Raw genomic sequence first — 18587 nt, 5'->3', positions numbered from 1 at the left:
CTTCGTCTCACCACTACCTTTCTTCCACTCCCAGGAGTGGTCCCCAAGCACTGTCTCTGAGGTGCCTGCTGCAGGAATGTGAATGCTCCATCCTTTTGCTTCCTTGATGGCCAGTGCTCCAGCCCCTGGCCTGTTGGGAAGTGTTCTCCCACCTGGTCTCCACCTGTCCCACATCAGCCAGCACAGGCCCAGGGCTCCTGGCTGTGCCTCGAGTACTCTGTGTGAGTGGTCTTACTGCAGCTGTGGGAAGGGTGAGCAGCTTCTAGGGTCTTTGGGCTCTTGCGTTGGGCAGTGTCCTATGGACAGGGACAGGCTGCAGATGGACGATCTGCCCTTCATGTGTGGCCTTTGGCACAAAGATAAAAGAAGAACACCTTCATAAAGTACATGTTTTATTCACTGGAGTGAAAGAAATTAATTTCACAAAGAATGACCTAATAAGTGAATAAGGCATATTTTTGAGGTTCAAGCCAGTGTAATAAATGAATTTGATGAGAGTTAATCTTTGAAAATACCCTATGTCCCTTTTTGGTGACACAGGCTCCCTATGGTTAGATGCCACCTTTATTCTGCCAGCCACTTGTGGTCGTAGTGAAGGCTCTGAGAGCAGAATCCTGAAAATTCAGTGTGACAAGTGACAAGATGCGCCCATCTCCGAATGTCGCCTCACACTTCCCACACTGACCCTTTTCGGTTACTGCTCTGCCCACTCACGTGGCCTCGCGAGCTCTTGCAGCATTTTACCCCATCTGCTTGGCATTTCACTCTCCAGAAGGACTTGTGTCATTTCAGACGTGGAAAGTGTGTCTTGCTCTGCTCTGCCAGAACAGTGATAAATCAGACTTCTAGTACTGACTGCAGGAAAGGCTCGGAATTTAGATTTCTCCTGTCTGGGCCCACATGTCTTCGTGCCCCCGAGCTTCCATAAGAATTGCGGGGCATTTTGCCTTCTCTCCAGAGCTATGTGATCTGACAGGAGAGGCACCAGAGGCCTCACTGTGGAGCACAGGCCCGTGGGCTTGGCACCATCACTGGCCACAGTCCGAGGCTACAGGAGGTCTTCTGACCTCAGCAACTTCCTCTGTAAACTGGGTGATTGACTTAGAGCTATAGTTTCTAGACATGTCTTGAGGAAGTACTTGTAGGGGTTCTAAAATTGTGCTCTGATGATCAGTAGGGCTCCACAGTTAATGGCCAGAGAGGAGCTGGGCTGGCTGCCCAGGGTGGAACAGAATGCTGCCAGCCTGGGTTCTGTCCCACCTGATCTGGTCTGTCCCCTCTTCCTTCCCCAGGCAAACTGGCCCATTCAAAAAGATTCCATGTCTGATTTCTTCCAGAAAAACAGCCTTGCTGCTTTAAATTTGTTGGTAACTGAGGAATGAAGTGAACACTCCTAGGTCCAAAGGGTGACTGCTACGGTGGGGATGATGGGACTGACTAGGATGCATGGCTGGAGGGGTTGAGCTGGGGTGGGAAGAGAAGACAGGGGGGCGGGGGGAGGAGGCAGGCCCTCCACCCCCATGCTGCTATATCTCAGTGCAGAACTCAGGCAAGTTCCAGATTCTTTTTTTTTTTTTTTTTTTTTTTAAGATTTTATTTATTTACTCATGAGAGACACAGAGAGAGAGAGAGGCAGAGAGAGAAGCAGGCTCCATGCAGGAAGCCTGATGTGGGACTTGATCCCGGGTCTCCAGGATCAGGCCCTGGGATGAAGGCGGCACTAAACCCCTGAACCACCCGGGCTGCCCGCAAGTTCCAGATTCTAAATTCAGATCTGGTCTTCCAGGTTGTTTGAAGGTAGGCTAAAAAAATATAGCTTATTCAAGAGTATGATAGCTCCCCTGGTGCTTTTTCAATATTTAGGTACATAGTATGAAGTCCTTTATTAATACTCTAGCCCCAAGCCCTGCAAATGTTAGCTTCTGCCCTAATGAAAAAATCAAGGCAGGTTTTGGACCCATGCAGTTACCACATCAGGCCACCTGGAGACTGAAGAACCTTCCTGGGGCCCCGAGTCTCCACCTGGATTCCCCCCTGCAGCTGAATTTCATTCACCATTATAGTGACCCGGTGGCAGGCATTCTCAAGGCCTGCTTGGCTTGAAGAGTGAACAAGTGCACTTGGTGAGCAAACTCAGGTTTTAAAAGGTAGGTGACATGATTTTAAAACTCACTGAGTTTTAATTCAGTCAAGCACCTATGACTGTGCAATTGACTCTCTATATCTTATCTAAAAAAAGGACTACAAACAAGATTGACCCTAGTTAGTGGGTTTGGTTTTTGCAGTGATATGAGTGAGTTCTTAAATTATCTTGTAGAGAGTCCGGGTGTATTCTGGTTGAGCAAATGAGTAAATACAGTCCAGGACAGTGGGAGCCCAGTTCCCCATGGTTGAAAGGGAGTTAAAATATAGGAAAGGAGAATGCACTTGGGGTTGGGTCACAGGTGTCAGTATGAACTCATGGTCATAGTGGACATACAGGTAAATGTGGAGATGCATGGATGTCTGTGTGCCTGTGTATCTATTTCCTAGCTCTGCCAGAAAGTCCTGGGAGCAGGGAAACCTGCCAGTAGCAGCAAGCAGCCCTCATGTGCAGATCTTAGTACCTAAATACCACTCTTCAGTAAAAGGAACCAGCTATCCTTGGAGCCAAGCGTCACTTGCTGGGCTGGAGTGTGGAAAGCACATTGGAAAATCAGGAGACACTCAAGAGTGTGATACGGGCTCCCCTGAAGGACACCAGGGCCAGCCCGAAGGGAGGCAGAGCATACAGAAAAGAAGAAAGAAAAAAAACCCAGATATTTATGGCTTTTATTTTATTCAGTGGCTTAGCCACTGAATAAAATAAAATTCCACTGAGCACCTCCTCATATAGATAAATGAACTTGTAAAAATTGGGAAGAAAGGAAAGCTCTTTCTCATGGTGGAATACTGACTAGAAGTGAATGAGGGGTGGTGGCCGCTTGCTAGATGGGAACCAGATGCATCTGTCATCCCACAAAGGAGGCAGCAGCCCCCTGGAGGGGAAAGCTGGCGCCCTACCTAGACATTACCAGGACTGCAATAAACCGATGTTATGTGCTTCCTCAGGAGATGTGCCCAGAAGGACATGTCACTTCCTGAGGATTCCCACCAAATTGAGGGGCAGTCTACAAGATAACTGGCCTGGATGGAAGTCTGGGAACACGAAGGCCAGGAGTTTGTAAACAGACACAACAGCTCTGTGATCCTGCGTTCCATCCTGGGCCGTGCTGGGGAGGTAGCTAAGAAGGACATCCTTGATGCCATTGGACTGTGCTGCTTTTCCCAAGTTTGGTAATTGTATGTGGTTGTGGGAGAGAATGTCCTCGTTCTTCGGAAATGCACCCTGAAGTATCTGGGGCCAAGAGAGGTGCCATCTCCAACTAAATGTCCAACAGTTCGGAATGTGTGTGTGTGTCTGTGTGTCTGTCTGTGTCTGTGTCAAGAAAGAGGATGGGAAAGAGGGGGAGAGATAGGATGATCTAGCAAATAGGGCAGCATGTTGGTAGATGTCTGGTGAATCTGGGTAGAGGATGTATGGGAGTTCCTTTTACTATTCTTGTAAACTTTCTGCAAGTTTGAAAGGGTATGAAAATAAAAAGGGTGCCCCCCAGATGATAGCACAAGGAGCCCACAGAAGGGGGCAGCTTGAGTGCAGGTGAAGAGGTTTGCACACACCTGGGGGTTCAGCAGCCTAGGCATCCCCCATCTGACTCATTGGCACCGAGGGCTCTGCCTTCCGGAGCCCACTGCACCAGCTGTGGCTCCGGTGATGCTAGCATCTTCACTTGCTCTGGCCTCCTGTGCATGAAAGCCCGGGGCCCAGAGTCACGGGGGCCAGACAGGAGCAGAGCTGAGCAGAGCCGTCTCCCACACTCTGCTGCCTCACAGGCGACTGTTGACGGGAAGGCAGGACCACCTTATGCCAGGCTTCCTCTCTCTGCCCCCTTGGAGCAGAGTGGTCACTGGCGCTGGAGAAGCCTGTGGGACAGTGCACCAGCATAATTTGGGGCGGGGCAGGAGGGGGAAGCAACATCAGCCCCAGCCTCACCCTGCCCTCTGCAGGTTTTGTAAATAAAGCTTCAGGGGAACCAAACAATGTGGTGCTTTCTGACCCAACTAAATACTTGTTCCTGATAGCCTGAAGTTTTTGGTGAACTCTTTGTTCTCACTTTTAAAAGACAGGCCTTTGTGTTTATGGGGTTTAAAAACACTATTAAGATCCGTCGGAAAATACATGTTTAAAAGCCTCAGAATTATCATGAAAAGCTATTTCCTGTTTCCTTCCCCACCGCTGGTCTCAGAAAGTGCACCGCCAGGTGAGCAGCCGGTGGGAAGCCTCTGCTGAGGGTTTCCCTCGGGCACTCAGGCCTCCAGTGAGCCAGCAGCTCCTGCAGCCCAGCTCTGCCTGCCTAAATAATTCAAGTTCCCCGAGCCTCAGCGGGCTAAAGGTCTTGCTGTGAATTATGCATGCGGCTCCTATGATGCTTTGTGTTGAGTACACTATTGGTTTCCTCTGCAGGAGCCTGAAGGGGGAGAATTGCCTTTGTCGCCGGCTGTGGCTGCGGACTGGGGTCGCTGGGGAGTGTGCTAACCGGCCTCCTTGGGGAGCGTGAGCTGGGAACAATGTCTCTGTGTGTGGCCCGAGCCTTTGCCCGGGGCCCTGGGGGCTGTGCCGGCTGACCCTGGTATGGATTCAGAGGGGTGGTTTTCGGTGAATGGTTGGAAGTATTTGGTTAAGTGGCATCACAGTGGCTCTTATCAGCTCTACCCAGGTAAAGTCCCTTGTGGTCTATGCGCCTTGTCATGCTTGTCGGGGTCTGGCTGACTTGAGCAGGCGGCAGGTATGTTTGTGGAGGGCGCTCAGTCCCAGCCGGGGCAGGAAGCCCAGGACTTTGACCTTGAGGTGTGATTTACATACTGAAAGTGTGTGAGATTATGGTTCCCATGGGATGTTCTGGTGAGATAATGGGCTAAAGCTTTGTGTTGCAGAATTAGCTCTAAAACTGTCCTCTTAAGGTGTATTGACATTATTTATAACACGCAACCTGCATGTTTATGCAGCCAGTATAAAGGTGGTGGCTTTTCTAGTTTTCAGCAAGTCTGAAACTGACTTGGAAGTTTTTCTCGCCAGGAAAGCATTTCTTTGACTCAAAATGGTCAATTGAAAGAGAAAACAAAAAACAAAAGCAGTCAAGACGCAGGGAACATTCTCTAGCATGATGCTGACACGAGACGTGTGCGAGGCCTCCGCAGATCTGTTCCCTCCTTTGTCAAAGTGGGAGAGCGGCTCCGGCGGGGAGCTGAGTGCACAGGCCCTCCCGGTCTCCTGACTGGCCCTGGAGCTGAGGTCGGAGCCCTGGCGCTCAAGATCAGTCCTTTAGCAAATGTGCTGTTTTCCATGTTGGAGAAGAATTCCAGAGTGAGTTGGAAGGTGGAGTTAGGAAATTCAGACTCGGATGGTGGGTATCGAGGGCGAGGATGTGTGGAAGGCGCCGGGATTTGAAACCCACCTGAGCAGCACGCGCGCTGCGTGCGCACCACGTGCCTTTGCAATGCCCCTCGGGAGCGAGCCTTCATCCAGAGTTGCTAGGAGACCTTATGGCTTGACGTGCTTCATACAGCCAGCAATTGTCTCTGATTTCCCCACTTTGAAGAATGTGCGTGTTCCCCGAGATCCGGCTGTCAGGAGGGAAATGGCCGAGTCCACGGCCTCAGACAGTGTGTGGCCTGCCCCCGTGGGGTCCGGGAGCGGCTCCTTCGGGGTCCTCGTGTCCCGTGTTCCCTCCCTGAGCTCCGCTGGCCCAGCGGCCATCCACGTGGTTTCAATGAGAAACAAAACAGAAGGGAACAAAAGGAGACCGTGGGAAGGAGCCTCAGCCTTTCCTCCCGCAGCGTGGGGAGCCTGGGGGCAAGATGACTGTCCCCAACTCTGGGGGGGCCCATGAGGCCCTGAGCGCCGGCACCTGGGGCCTGCGTGCCTTCAGGGAGAGTGGGTTTGCAGCCACGGGGACCTTGCCCTTCATCTGCGCCGGTGTGTGCTCAGTCCACTGTGCATCTCGGCCTGCCTCCTGCTGGGCAGACCACCCTGGCCTCCCCGAGGTGTGCCGGGGTCATGGCGCAGCTGCGTGGTAGGGCACAATGCATGGAATGGGAGACACTTCAGCAGTTTCCTTCATTTTTTAAAAAGACTTCATTTTTTTTTTTTAATTTTTTTTTTTTTAATTTATTTATGATAGTCACAGAGAGAGAAAGAGAGGCAGAGACACAGGCAGAGAGAAGCAGGCTCCATGCACTGGGAGCCCGACGTGGGAATCGATCCTGGGTCTCCAGGATCGCGCCCTAGGCCAAAGGCAGGCGCCAAACCGCTGCGCCACCCAGGGATCCCCAAAAAGACTTCATTTATTTATTCATGATAAACAGGCAGAGACATAGGCAAAAGGAGAAGCGGGCTCCCCACGGGGAGGCCAATGCAGGGCTCGATCCCAGGACCCCAGGATCATGACTTGAGCCAAAGACAGATGCTCGACCACTGAACCCTCAGGTGCCCCTAGCAGTTTCCTTCCTTAATTTTAGTTTCTTTCTCCACTGGACTTTTAAAGGGCCAGTGGTTGATCTGTCAGTCTTTAAAAAAAAAAATTAATATTTGCCAGGTCTCAAAAAAAATGATTATAGTCAACATATGGGTCACCTTTCACTTCCAAGTTCTCAACAGTGTCTTCCCTCACCCACTTACATGCTTAGGCTGCAGCCCACAGCATCTGCTCGGCCTGGGGCAGGGTGCCAGGCGCCCTTCCTCGCTGCTGTCCTGTGTGTCCTGGGAGGGCAGGTGCTCAGAATCACTCTGTGGGCTGCGTTGTTGGAATCCAAACTCCTTTTATTTGAGAAACAAAAGCACCACCACCCTTGATGGGGTTCAGCTGCTCTGTCTGCAGTTTGTGGCCAGTCTTCCTGTTTGCTCCCTTGCCCTCATAGCCCCTTCCACCTGCACTCTCCCTTGGGCAGAGCTCAGGGCCGCCCTGCACACATCTGGGCCCATGGACCTGTGAAGGAGAGGTGTCTTCTCTACCTTCCCTTGTTCTTCACTGCCCCCAGGACACAGTCTATGCTCCTTGGCCCGCCATTTCCCCCTAAAGCCAGACATACCAGCCGTGAACTATGCTTCTGCTGCCCCAGGGTCTTTGCATATCTGGCCTCTCACCTAAGGCTTTTTCAGTTCCTCTGAGTCCCATTACCTTCTGATCACCCTCAGTTCTCAGTTTAGCCTTTATTGCCTCAAGGGAAAAAAGTCCGAGGAAGAATGTTTTGGTGCTCATTCTTAACAGGGTATTTTGAAAATTATTTTGTGAGCATCACCTCCTTTATCAACCATAAAATAGAGCAGGAAAGTACCTCAGACCCTGCTGATTGTGATGTTACCCCCTTAGGTACGTATAAAGTGGCTCGTTCTTCAAATTCACCTTTAGCTCATTGTAGGTGAAACTGAACCCATGGTTAGGAGCCATCTTAAGCTCACTTAGTGACCAGCCACACTGTTCTCCAGTTTTCTTTGGTTTCTGGATCATTTTCATTTTGATATGCAGGCACTCTCAAATATAAAAAAAATTAGTCCTTCATCTGTGTAATGGATTGTATTTCTCCACACTTTGCCTTTTGACCTAGCTTTTGGTGTTTTTTAACTTTCATCTTTATTTTTCAAGGTACAGTTGACATGTTACATGGGCTGCAGGTACACAGCACAATGAGTTGGTGTTTGTATACGTTGTGAAAACCATCACCACATGCAGTTCCATGAGTTTTTTCTTATGATGGGAATTTTTAAGATCTATTCTCTTCGGCCCCGTCACGTATGCAGCACAGTGTTGTAAGCTGGCTCCCCTCATGCCAGGACTTGTTTCTCTTGTAACTGGAAGCCTGTACCTTTGACCCCCCCCTTCCCCCCCCCCACCACTTTGCTGGCTCTTCTTGCGCGCGCGCGCGCGCACGCGCGCACACACACACACACACACACACACTTTGGTGTCGGCTGTTTATCTGTCTTGTCTCTCAGGGCTCTGAGCTTGTGTCTTCTCTTCCAGAGTTTCTCTGATTTGATTTTCTTACATTTAAACCTTTGGTCCAGGTGAGATTGATTTCAGCCAGAAGGGACCCAACTTGATCATTTCTCTGGTGGTTTTCCAGCTGGCCTTGCATAGTTGTCACCTTTTGTCCTGGGGACGAAGCTGCGGTGAGCCCATGTGCTGTGGCGCCAGGTGGGGCCGGCCCCACCTCCTGGCTCTGGTTTGCTTTGTTTTCCCAGCATTTCACGTTTAGTTTTCCACGTGAACTTTTACATTTCAGCTCGTCTGGTTCTAATAAAACATCTATTGGGAAATCTGTTGGGATTACATGTTAATTCAGGGAGAATTAACATCTGTGGGGTTTTACCCCTCATTGCTGCGGTTACTGGACACAAATCAGAGAGAGCGGGTCTTTGTGTGAGCCTGCATCGTGTGAGCGTGAAATGACAGCTTTTGCCCGGGGAGCTCTCCACGTGGGGATTGCTTGGCAAGGCGATTCCAGGTGGTCCAGCTGCGTGATGGCAGAGTTGCTAAGTTCTCGGGGGGCCTTGCTCGGACCCCTCGCTGCTGGCTGTGCTGTGCTAAATGTTTAGCAGCGGTGCGTCCGTACCGTGTGGCAACTTGGTGTCTTGAGCCAGGGCCTGCCCTGCATTCCTCCATGAGTAGTGGTGGCAGATTCCACCACCAGAGTTTCTCAAAAATAACATATACCGTGTGGTGGAGTCTAATGAGCCACAGAGAAGAATTAAAATTATTCTTCTCTCATCTTGTTTAATCTTCTGGATCTTAATTTTTTTTCTATAGCAGCTTAAGTTATTAGATTACTCTTTGACTTTCTATTTTTCTTTTCTTTTCCAATCTAAATGCTTTTTGAGCTTTGAATGACTCCTGTCCAAGTGGCCTCTAGTTACAGCGTGGGTCCAATTTGACCCAATTCCTGGCTCTGCTTTCTTGGTCCTCTGTTCCCTGTTTTCGAGGGGCTGTACCGTGGCCTCCTCGAGGCCCTCTGGGCTCCTGCTTGTGGGCGTGGTAGCCTCAGGCCTGGCCTCTGCCCACTGTGCTCTCAGCACTGCTGTGGGCAGGCATCAGCCTAAAGGGTACTGGTCCCCACTTCCCCTGCCTCCCTGGTCCCCTGGTCCCTACTTCCCCTGGTCTGCCTCCCTGGTCCCCACTTCCCCCACTGTTGGCCCCGTGTCACTGAGAAGGTGCATTTACAGTGGTTGGCCTAGAGCTACAACCAATTCCTCCCTTGGGCTCCTTCCCACCACCAGCCCCGTTGAAAGAACACAGGATGGAGCACATGGACCCTATTTCATTAGTCAGCTTTGCTCCTCCAAGCCTTGCACCCATGCAGGTTAGGGATGCTCCTGTCCCATGTCCTCTGGTCAGCAAGCTGTGGCTCGGCCTTCAATCTCCTTGGTGTTAGGACCTGGGGAGGAAACGGCCCCGTGTAGGACATTGGGACGTGCTGTTTGTAAAGAAGGGGATGCATCCATGGCAGATTATGTGTCTGGTCCAGCTTCTGGACCACCTGTGTCTTTCCTTGAGTCTTACCAACCAGGCCTGCCCTCGGGGGTACTGAGAGGCCCAGCATGCTCCTCACACGAGGTGGGAGACAGTGACATGGAGCTCCCCGAGTCCCTCCCCTTCCCTTTGTGAAGGAGCGGATTATTCGGGAACTTGCCTAAGAGATGAGTGAACTCCAACTATTTGGGGTTATTTCATAGCCTCTGGGGAGCCAGCCTCCTGCGGCACATGTGGTCTTTTCCATGCCGGGGTGGCCTCCAATCAGTTGTCACAACAACACGTGTGGTTAAATAGGACGTTTGAGTGTTCTGCCCATGCAGAACAGGGCACACGTGTGAGTGTGCTTTCACACGGCAGACGTTCCCTCCAGACACAGAGCCGCGTCCTAGGTCCCAGACACCCTGTCTGTGCCCACTTCCCTCTGCTCCCCCCATGGTGACCTGGCACCTCCCGAGCCTTGCAGGTGGAATCACTGGGAGCCCCGTTGTGTCTGCGGTGCTCGCTCAGCCATTGACGTGTGCGTGGTTGCAGTTGTTGCTGTCCCTGCTCCGTGGATGTGCACGCGGCTGCGTGAGGACTGGCGTGAGTCCTGTTCCACGCTCCATTCCCTGCCCCCAGAATAACGCTGGGTGTGCTGTCTGCACTTGGTGCAGATCATTGATTGAATGTGTGTATTAGAGAAAGTGCCTTGGGGACAGCCCCCCTGTTACCTCTCAGAAGGCTGGGCCGGGCCCTGCGGGGCAGGCTTGGGGGATACACGTGCAGGTGAGGTGTATGCTGGTCCCACAGAGCTGACCGGCACTGACCTGAAGGACTGCGTGAGCAACCACAGCCTGAGCAGCAATGCCAGCCTCCCCAGCGTGCAGAGCTGCAGGCGCCTGCGTGAGAGGAGGGCCGCCAGCTGGGCCGTGTCATTCGAGCGCCTTCTGCAGGACCCTCTCGGTGTTCGATACTTCTCTGTGAGTAGGGGGGCTGTGGCGGGGCCCAGGGGCCCTAGGCCCCAAGGACAGAGGCTGCCCTACCGCAGGGGTCTCCTCCTGCCCACGTGCTCGGCACACTCGAGGCCAAGAGGTTGAGGGGGGGCCTCTGCCCAGCCTGGCCTGGGCTCAGGGTCGAGGATCTCCCTGCAGTGAGGGCCGCGGAAGTTTCTTGTAAATGCTTGGAGGTCAGCTGCATGTGGCAAGGCTGGCCCCGGGGGGAAAGGGTGCTCTGCCCTGAGGAAACAGCTGTGAGCGCCCTGGTGGTCCTTAAGTGCCCGCAGCTTGTCTGTCATTTAGGGCCTTGGGTAAGTTAGGGAAAGGGGTTTAGAAGCCCCTGGTGTCTGTGAAGGTGAGCACAGGAAGGCGTGGGAATGAAGTAGCAGCTTGGGAGGAAGGCAGGTGCCGTGGGGACTACCTGTGTGTGAGGGCTTATCGATGGTGTTTTTCCTAGGATTTCCTAAGAAAGGAATTCAGTGAAGAAAACATTTTATTCTGGCAGGCCTGTGAATATTTTAATCATGTTCCTGCACACGATAAAAAAGAGGTAAGTTTGTTCATGCCTGGAGAATGAGATGGTCTCACTGTGGGCTGGTGTCTTTCTTTTTTTTTTTTTTTTTTTAAGATTTTATTTATTTATTCATGAGAGACGAGAGAGAGGCAGAGAGAGAGGCAGGCAGAGATACAGGCAGAGGGAGAAGCAGGCTCCATGCAGGGAGCCCGACGTGGGACTCGATCCCGGGTCTCCAGGATCAAGCCCTGGACTAAAGGCAGCACTAAACCGCTGAGCCACCCGGGCTGCCCTGTGGGCTGGTGTCTAGTGCAGTTGAGGTCGATGTAGAAACGTTCTCATGTGGTTTTGAAACACTTCTTTTTCAGAGTAAGTTTCTTAACATATGCAATACTTAGTTTTGTGTGAACATGGCACGTGTAAGTCCCCTTGCTGTAGACTGTTACCAGCAGATGTGCTGCCACTCAGTGTGTTGGAAGGGGAGCTTAAATGCCCAGACAGAGGGGCACCCTGAGAACATCCATTTATACAGCTTCCCTGCATGTGCCACACATGCCATCAGGTTAGCCCTTGCTGGTGCCAGTCCTTTCCATGGTGTAGTCACTTGAGGCCACCCATGGCCCTCCTTCCTGCCACAGAACAGGCCTCTTATCTGCTTGTACCCTTGGTACTACATGGACTGAGGTCTCCCATCACCCAGAGTGTGCGCAGAAAACTCCACACACGGGATGGCGTGCTTCGGTGTCCCATGGCTGCAGCACCTGAACAGTTACATAGCCCACTGAAAAAATTCAGGGAGGAGCCTATTCGGTGAAAAGTTTCATACTGGCTTGGACTTTTATTTATTTATTCAAGCAAGAAATATTTATTGGGTCTCAAGAAAATGCATCTCTAGTGCTTGGACCTGTGTCCAGCATTTGGGATCTGGGAGTGACACCAGCAGCACACATGCACGGCAGGGGAGCCTGTGTCCCACATGTCCCACTCACGCATGTGTCCTTCAGCTTTCCTATAGGGCCCGCGAGATCTTTAGCAAGTTCCTGTGCAGCAAAGCCACCACCCCCGTCAACATTGACAGCCAGGCCCAGCTGGCAGATGACATTCTCAGTGCTCCTCACCCCGACATGTTCAAGGAGCAGCAGCTGCAGGTGATATGCCTCAGTTTCCCACAGGGACTCCTCGCCAGGGCTCGCTCCTTGTTGCCCGATGGAGAAGGGAGGTGCCCATGGGTGTGGGTGTAGCTGGAGGGCTCTCTGGGAGCAGGCTTCATTCCGGCAGTGAAGTGACACTCCCTAAGCCCCGCAGGCCCGCCTTTGGCTCCCTCTCTGTGGTCACTCCTGCCTAGGCTGTGTGTGATGTCACGAATGCATGGCTGTGATGTGCACATAGGTATGGAGTTTTTTCAGTCCTAGGACATTACTGTGATTAAAAGGGCACATGGGGCCTACTGCTTTTTAGAGCATATATCCTGCTGACCCTATCAGAGATGACTTCTGTTGCTAAATCATATGAATAATGTGGGGGAAAAAATGGAGGAAAGTATTTTCAAGGCAGTTCTCCTTTCCTTCAAGTCTCCAGTCACTGTGGGTTTCATTCTTTTTTAACAAAAGCTTCTCCAGGATTGCATGTTAGCTTGTTGCTTCAGAAGTTAACCCCTGTCGCATGTGCTCTGTAGATCTTCAACCTGATGAAGTTTGATAGCTACACTCGCTTTCTCAAGTCCCAGCTGTACCAGGAGTGCATCCTGGCCGAAGTGGAAGGCCGCTCCCTCCCTGACGCACAGCAGGTACCCAGCAGCCCGGCCTCCAAGCACAGCGTCAGCTCAGAGCACTCCAGCGTGTCCACGCCAAAAAAGGTACCTGAGCTCCAGCCACATCCTCTCAGCAGAGGGGAGCTGCTGTGTGGAGCAGATGCCGCTAGGACACAGCCCTCCTGGGATGTACCCTCTGCCTTCAGCTGGGGGGCGGATGGTGGCAGAGCTGCCCTGTGGCTGCTGGAGGGTCTGTGCCATCCCACAGACAGCTTTACAGCTCTCCTCAGCTTCCTTTCATGCTTCATGTAACGTTGAAATAATGTTCTGTTAATGTCTCCATTGGACGGCAGCTGAGTGGAAAATCGAAATCAGGAAGATCCCTGAACGAAGAGCTGGGGGATGAGGATAGTGAGAAGAAGCGGAAAGGAGCCTTCTTCTCTTGGTCAAGGACCAGGAGCACTGGGCGGTCCCAGAAGAAGAAGGAGCATGGTGACCACACAAACGGTTCGTGGATGGAGTGGCTCAGGCACAGGCGGGGTGGTGGGGCCAGGCTCAGAGGCTGGGCTGGGAGAGCACGTCTGGGGTGTGCAGAGTGCAGCACTGTGTCCGGGGTGTGGTCCCTCGAGGGTGGGCCCACCAGCTTCAGTGCCTTTTGAAAAAGAGGGTGAGGGTGTGTTCCAGCCCACTTGCCCTGGGCTAGGGGACCCTGCAAGGGTGGTTTCATGTCCGGTCCTCTCCAGGCCTCTTGGTAGGAATCTGGGAAGGGAATTAAAATATAAGTGTGCTGCCACCTGTGCACCTAGACAGCCTCTCAGTTTCCTTCCTAGGCACTTTCCTAGGTGTGCATAGGGCTACATGGGCCTTTGTTACTTTTTTTTTTTAATTTTTTTTATTATTATTTTTTAATTTATTTATGATAGAGAGACAGACAGACACAGGCAGAGGGAGAAGCAGGCTCCATGCACCAGTGCCCGATGTGGGATTCAATCCTGGGTCTCCAGGATAGCGCCCTAGGCCAAAGGCAGGCGCCAAACCGCTGCGTCACCCAGGGATCCCCCTTTGTCACTTTTTATTGTAAATGTTAAAGATCACCTGTTCTAGATATTTTCTCCCTTGGTTTCTTCTTGTGCAAAGCTCAGAACATAGTGTGAGAGGGACAGGCTCGTCCTGGGGAGCGGGTGAGAGGGAATGAAAGCACCTTCTGGGTAAGGCAGAGAAGGATAGCAGTGACACCACGCACGAAAGAGCATAATGTGGAAAGGCTTTGGAAGGATTTTCTTCTCAAGGGATTCTCAAGAAAGGAATTATTTTCCAGGAAATAACCCTCAGGCTCCAGGCCTGGGTCCCCAAGTTTGAATGGGGCATTTATGGAGAGAGCACAGGTAGGGAGCATCTCAGGGAGAGAGGTGGTGACAGCTCCCAGGATGGGGCCTGTGCTGTGCCAAGCCGTCTGTAGAGCATACATTTTATCTCCTCCTAGAGCAGTGGGTGCACTGTCTTCCTGTGCCCATTTTACAGATGGCAGTGCTCCTGGGTCGTGCCATGGGTGGTTAACAAAGAAGTGTTCTTTCAAAAGGAGAGGCAGACAGATTTGCAGAATTCAGTCAATGAGAGAGCACCATGGGGTTCAGGGACCCCTGAGTACTGGGGAGACAGGAACAGTTGCCTTGAATAGCCTGTCTACCAGAGCAGGACCCCAGAAGCTGGGGCTCCCTGTCCCTGGCAGATCATTAGAGAAACATCTGGAATGGGCTTTAAATCCTGATTCCAGGGCATTCCCCAGGAATTCTGACCTGGTCAACTGGGAATCTGCTTTGGAAGGTGGGCCAGTGGTTCAGAAGGTTGGGGGGACCTGGGGCTGCTGTCTCCTCACACCCTGGCCTGCAGTTGCCAGCCATGGCTCAGCACCCTTTGCTCAGCCTGAAGGGTGGGGTTGGGAGATGTGATAGTAAGTGAGGTTTCGGTAGAAAGTGCGGAAAAGCAGAGACGGTGCTGTTTGGTTTTCTGAGTCACTGTGTTTCCCCATCAAGAGCCCCTGCATGCCAATGGAGGCCTGGGCCGCCGCGAGTCGCAGGGCTCCGTGTCCTCTGCGGGGAGTCTGGACCTGGTAAGTCACCGCCTCCGCCTCCCCAAAGGCCACAGCAGACTGATGAAACCCCCCTCAGTGTTGAGTCACGCAGAGCCCACACTTACAAAGCTCAATGAAAGTGTGTGTTGGACGTGGGGAGCAGGGCTCCGGCCGGGGCGCCTGCCAGCCCAGCACTCTTGGCCGCATAGGGACCCGTTTGGCAGATGGGGGAGGGCTGCTCCTTGAGTGCTGAAGATATTTCTGAATTTACTGTGGATGTCTTATTGCTCTCATTCAGTTGCCATGTTTTGAACTCCTGCTAAGAGCAAACAGAAGGCTCTGAAGCCAGGTGCTTTGTGTTTGTGTCACAGTTGGAATAGCCCATTAAGGCAAACCTTCCTGTGTTTGTGTTTCTGCTGGCAGGGGCCTGTCCGAGGCAGGGGCTCCACCTCCCCTCACGTCCTGCCCACAAGGCCCCAATCTCTAGTTGGGGGTGGGAGGGGGCGGCGCTGGGGGCCCTGCGGGCTGTCAGCTGTCAGTCTGATAGGGTTTGGAAACCCTCCTTGAACAACATCCTAGTCACTTGTCATTGTCCAGTGACAATGTAGCATATTATCCCTTCTTCAGTTATGCTGTGTAACAGTTAAAAGCTGGAGGGGTTTAACTATGTGTCAGTTCGCTGTTGCTGCTGGCCCAACCACCCCAAAACTCTGGCTTAAAACAAAGACCCTTTATTCCTGCATCTGTGTTGTCCATGGAAAGGGAATAGTTGGGGCCATCTTATAATCAGCCTACCACCTACAAACTGTGTTTTCTGGAATGCTATTGGGGTGGCAGAGAATTCTAGACTGTCAGGAGGAGATGGTGACAGGGAAGCACCATCCAGGGCAAGCTGCACATGAGGACATGTGGGGCCCTGTCTGCAGCCAGTGGCTGCTGTTGTAAATCAGAGACCACGGGAGATGTCCTGGAGAGACCCTGAGGGGTGCTGCACACATGGAGCCCTGGCTGGCCCCTTGGTTGGTATCCTACCTGCCCAGGAGCCCCCATGTCTGGGCTGGGGTCCTGGTGCTGGGACAAAGCGCTAAATAGCAGTTTCCTGTGCTCTGCTGTAGTCTGTGAATAATGTGGATGATCTGATCACAGGTGCTCCGGAGCCACTGCCTACCTGTCTCCCTGTCCACCTTCCCCCGTCCTGCAGGTGCATCTCACTGCTGAGTACTTGGCAGCCGAGAGGCCTTGGGACAGGGGCAGGTGAACTTGGGCCGTGTCCTCACCCAGACAGAGTTGTTGTGCATCCTCTGGGCAGAAAGGGCACCTGAGGCCTCAGCCTATCCCTGGTGCTGTCAGGGCGGACCCTCTGCCAGCAGCTAAGGAGGATCGCTGCCCTGCCCTCCCTACACTCGCCATCCTGAGTACTGAGTAAAGTTCAGAATGGTCGAAAACAACAAAACCCCACCCCTCACAGCTTTCTCTTGACCCAATGGCTGCTGCCCTGCCAGGGGTCTTTACCCCTCAGGTGATGTTCCTGCCTCCTGGCCTTTGTCTGAGCTCCCCGCTCCCTCTCCCAGCCTGTGTCCCTCAGGCTGACTTGCTGTCCACAATCCAGGCCTCTCAGAGAGACCTCTAGTCCTGGAAGTTCTGGTGGGAAGAGCCAGGAAGATGAGGACAAGCAGCGGAAGGGCCTCCCAGACTGGGTTGGGCCTCAGGCCCTCCAAGGGGGAGCCAGCCTGCCTGGTGAGCCCCCAGTGCTGCAGGGGAGAGGCAGGAGAGTGGGTTCCACAGAATGACTCCCTCTGCTTCTAGCTCAGGGAAGCTAAGACAAGACCCCTGAAAACAACATGGGAAGGGCCCCTCCTATTCTTACGGAAAAGCTCATGAAATACGACCCTGGTAAATGGTTTGATGAGAGAGTAGAGGAAAAGACCGGAGATACAGAGAGACCTGCTCTCTTCTCTCCTGTGTTTCTGTAGAAGCCCCAGCAACTTTGTTGGCTTTTTGTACACAGCAGCCTTTCTGCATTTACAGAGCTGCGTGTAGGACAGGGAGACACACTGTATGATCTCCCTGAGCACATGCAGGCTAGTGAGAACCCTTCTTGGGGCAGCCCTGCACACCTGCCCATAACACTGGTCTCCCGGCTTCCCAGTCGGATGCCTGTAGGACCTTGATGCCAGAGCGGGACAAGGCCGCCAAGCACTGCTGCATCCAGCTCCCCGATGGGACGTCCTGCATGGTGGTCGTCAAGGCAGGCTTATCCATCAAGGAGGTCCTGGCTGGGCTCTGCGAGCGACATGGCATCAACGGGGCTGCCGTAGACCTCTTCCTGGTGGGCGGGGACAAGGTACGGGGCTGCCCTTCCCATAGGGGATCCTGCACCTGGGCTGGGGTGGTGGGATGGCAGGTCTGTTTGTCTTGTGAACTAAACCTGCCCAGTCACCTGAGTCTGTTGCCTGGAGCAGGCCCTCAGGCTGACTGTGCTCTGCTGCTGGAGGCCGACCCTGAGAGCCCAATAGCCCAAGAGCCCATGCAAGGGGCTCTCGGCACACTAATGTTAGCTTGTCTGCAGCGCGCCCTCCTCTGGGTGGCTGTTTCTGAAGCTGCTCCTTTGCTTGGTGGAGCTGTGCATCCCACAGCGGTTGGGGAGCACTTCAGGGATCTCATCTGCCCTCTGATGTCAGTCTCTATTTTCTTCATGGGTTGCAAAGCCTCTGGTGCTGCATCAAGACAGTAGCATCTTGGAGTCTCGGGACCTGCGGCTAGAAAAGCGGACTTTGTTTCGGTATGAAAACTGCCACGGCTGTGTCGTGAGGTGTCTGGGGATGTCCCCGTGAGCCCTGCAGCCTGGGCGGGGAAGGGAAAGCTGGTGCCCCCTTCATGAGCTGGGGGGTGGCAGCGGCCACAGGGAGGCCCCAGAAACCCATGGGGCCAAGGGATCACTAACTGTCCTGTGTCGTGGCCAACCATAGGGCCGCACTCTGGGATGCACAGGCGGGATGACAGAGTGCTGGCCATCTGCCAGGAGCGGCCCATCTGCTGCATGTGATGGCCCACCAGGAACCTTAGCGAAGCCCCCTGTGGCTTCCTTCTGATGCTGAAGCTGTTCCACAGCCACAGCCTGGCACTGACCTGCTGACCCCACGGTGCCAAGGGTGGCCTGTGGTACTGTATGGTTGTGCCCACAGGGAGGAATAGCTAAGTTTATATTTGCAGCAAATATGTCCTGTCTCTCCCCCTCCAACCAGGCTGGATCTGGTTCCAATTAACCGGTCAGTGGGACTGAAGGCCAAGCCGACCAAGCCTGTCACAGAAGTACTGCGGCCCGTGGTAGCCAAGTATGGCCTGCAGCTGAACGAGCTGGTGGCCAGGCTGGTGAGTGTCTTGTGGGGGGAGCGTGGCTATGCTCCCTGCACAGACAAGTAAGCTCATAGAGGCCTGCTTGCCTCTGATGCTCTGCAGATGGGAGCATGTGGAACCAGAGGCCATGCTGAGGCCCTTTGGGGGAGAGCTTCACTCGAGGGGAGTCCTGTTGTCTGTCTATATCTTGATCACTCCCAGCAGGCTCTGGGTGATAGTTGAGATGCGGTTTTGGTCCAGGGAAACCAGAATGAGAAACACAGCACTAGAAACCCCTTCAATATTCCTGCCATTTGCAAATCTGCTCGGCCAG

The 18587-nt window shown here is 53.0% G+C and overlaps 1 protein-coding gene across 8 annotated transcripts in view; it reads left to right on the top strand.

Moving 5' to 3' along the window:
* The window catches only part of RGS12 (regulator of G protein signaling 12), a 119991-nt gene that overhangs the window by 88510 nt on the left and 12894 nt on the right, over positions 1-18587 (top strand). For 4 of the 8 annotated variants that reach the window (XM_077875651.1, XM_077875621.1, XM_077875632.1 and 1 more), the window contains exons 5-13: positions 10398-10567; positions 11040-11132; positions 12101-12244; positions 12772-12951; positions 13197-13353; positions 14880-14956; positions 17067-17261; positions 17626-17699; positions 18163-18289. In XM_077875651.1, the coding sequence (XP_077731777.1) occupies positions 10398-10567; positions 11040-11132; positions 12101-12244; positions 12772-12951; positions 13197-13353; positions 14880-14956; positions 17067-17261; positions 17626-17699; positions 18163-18289 (1217 nt within the window). The remainder of the gene's footprint in view (positions 1-10397; positions 10568-11039; positions 11133-12100; positions 12245-12771; positions 12952-13196; positions 13354-14879; positions 14957-17066; positions 17262-17625; positions 17700-18162; positions 18290-18587) is intronic. The other 4 variants (XM_077875660.1, XM_077875642.1, XM_077875687.1 and 1 more) reach the window with 2 other exon arrangements.

The sequence above is a fragment of the Canis aureus genome, chromosome 2 (assembly GCF_053574225.1).
Source record: "Canis aureus isolate CA01 chromosome 2, VMU_Caureus_v.1.0, whole genome shotgun sequence".
In the NCBI taxonomy this organism is placed as follows: Eukaryota; Metazoa; Chordata; class Mammalia; order Carnivora; family Canidae; genus Canis; species Canis aureus.
The sequence above is the reverse complement of the archived record's forward strand: the minus strand, read 5'-3'. Positions and strand labels throughout refer to the sequence as shown.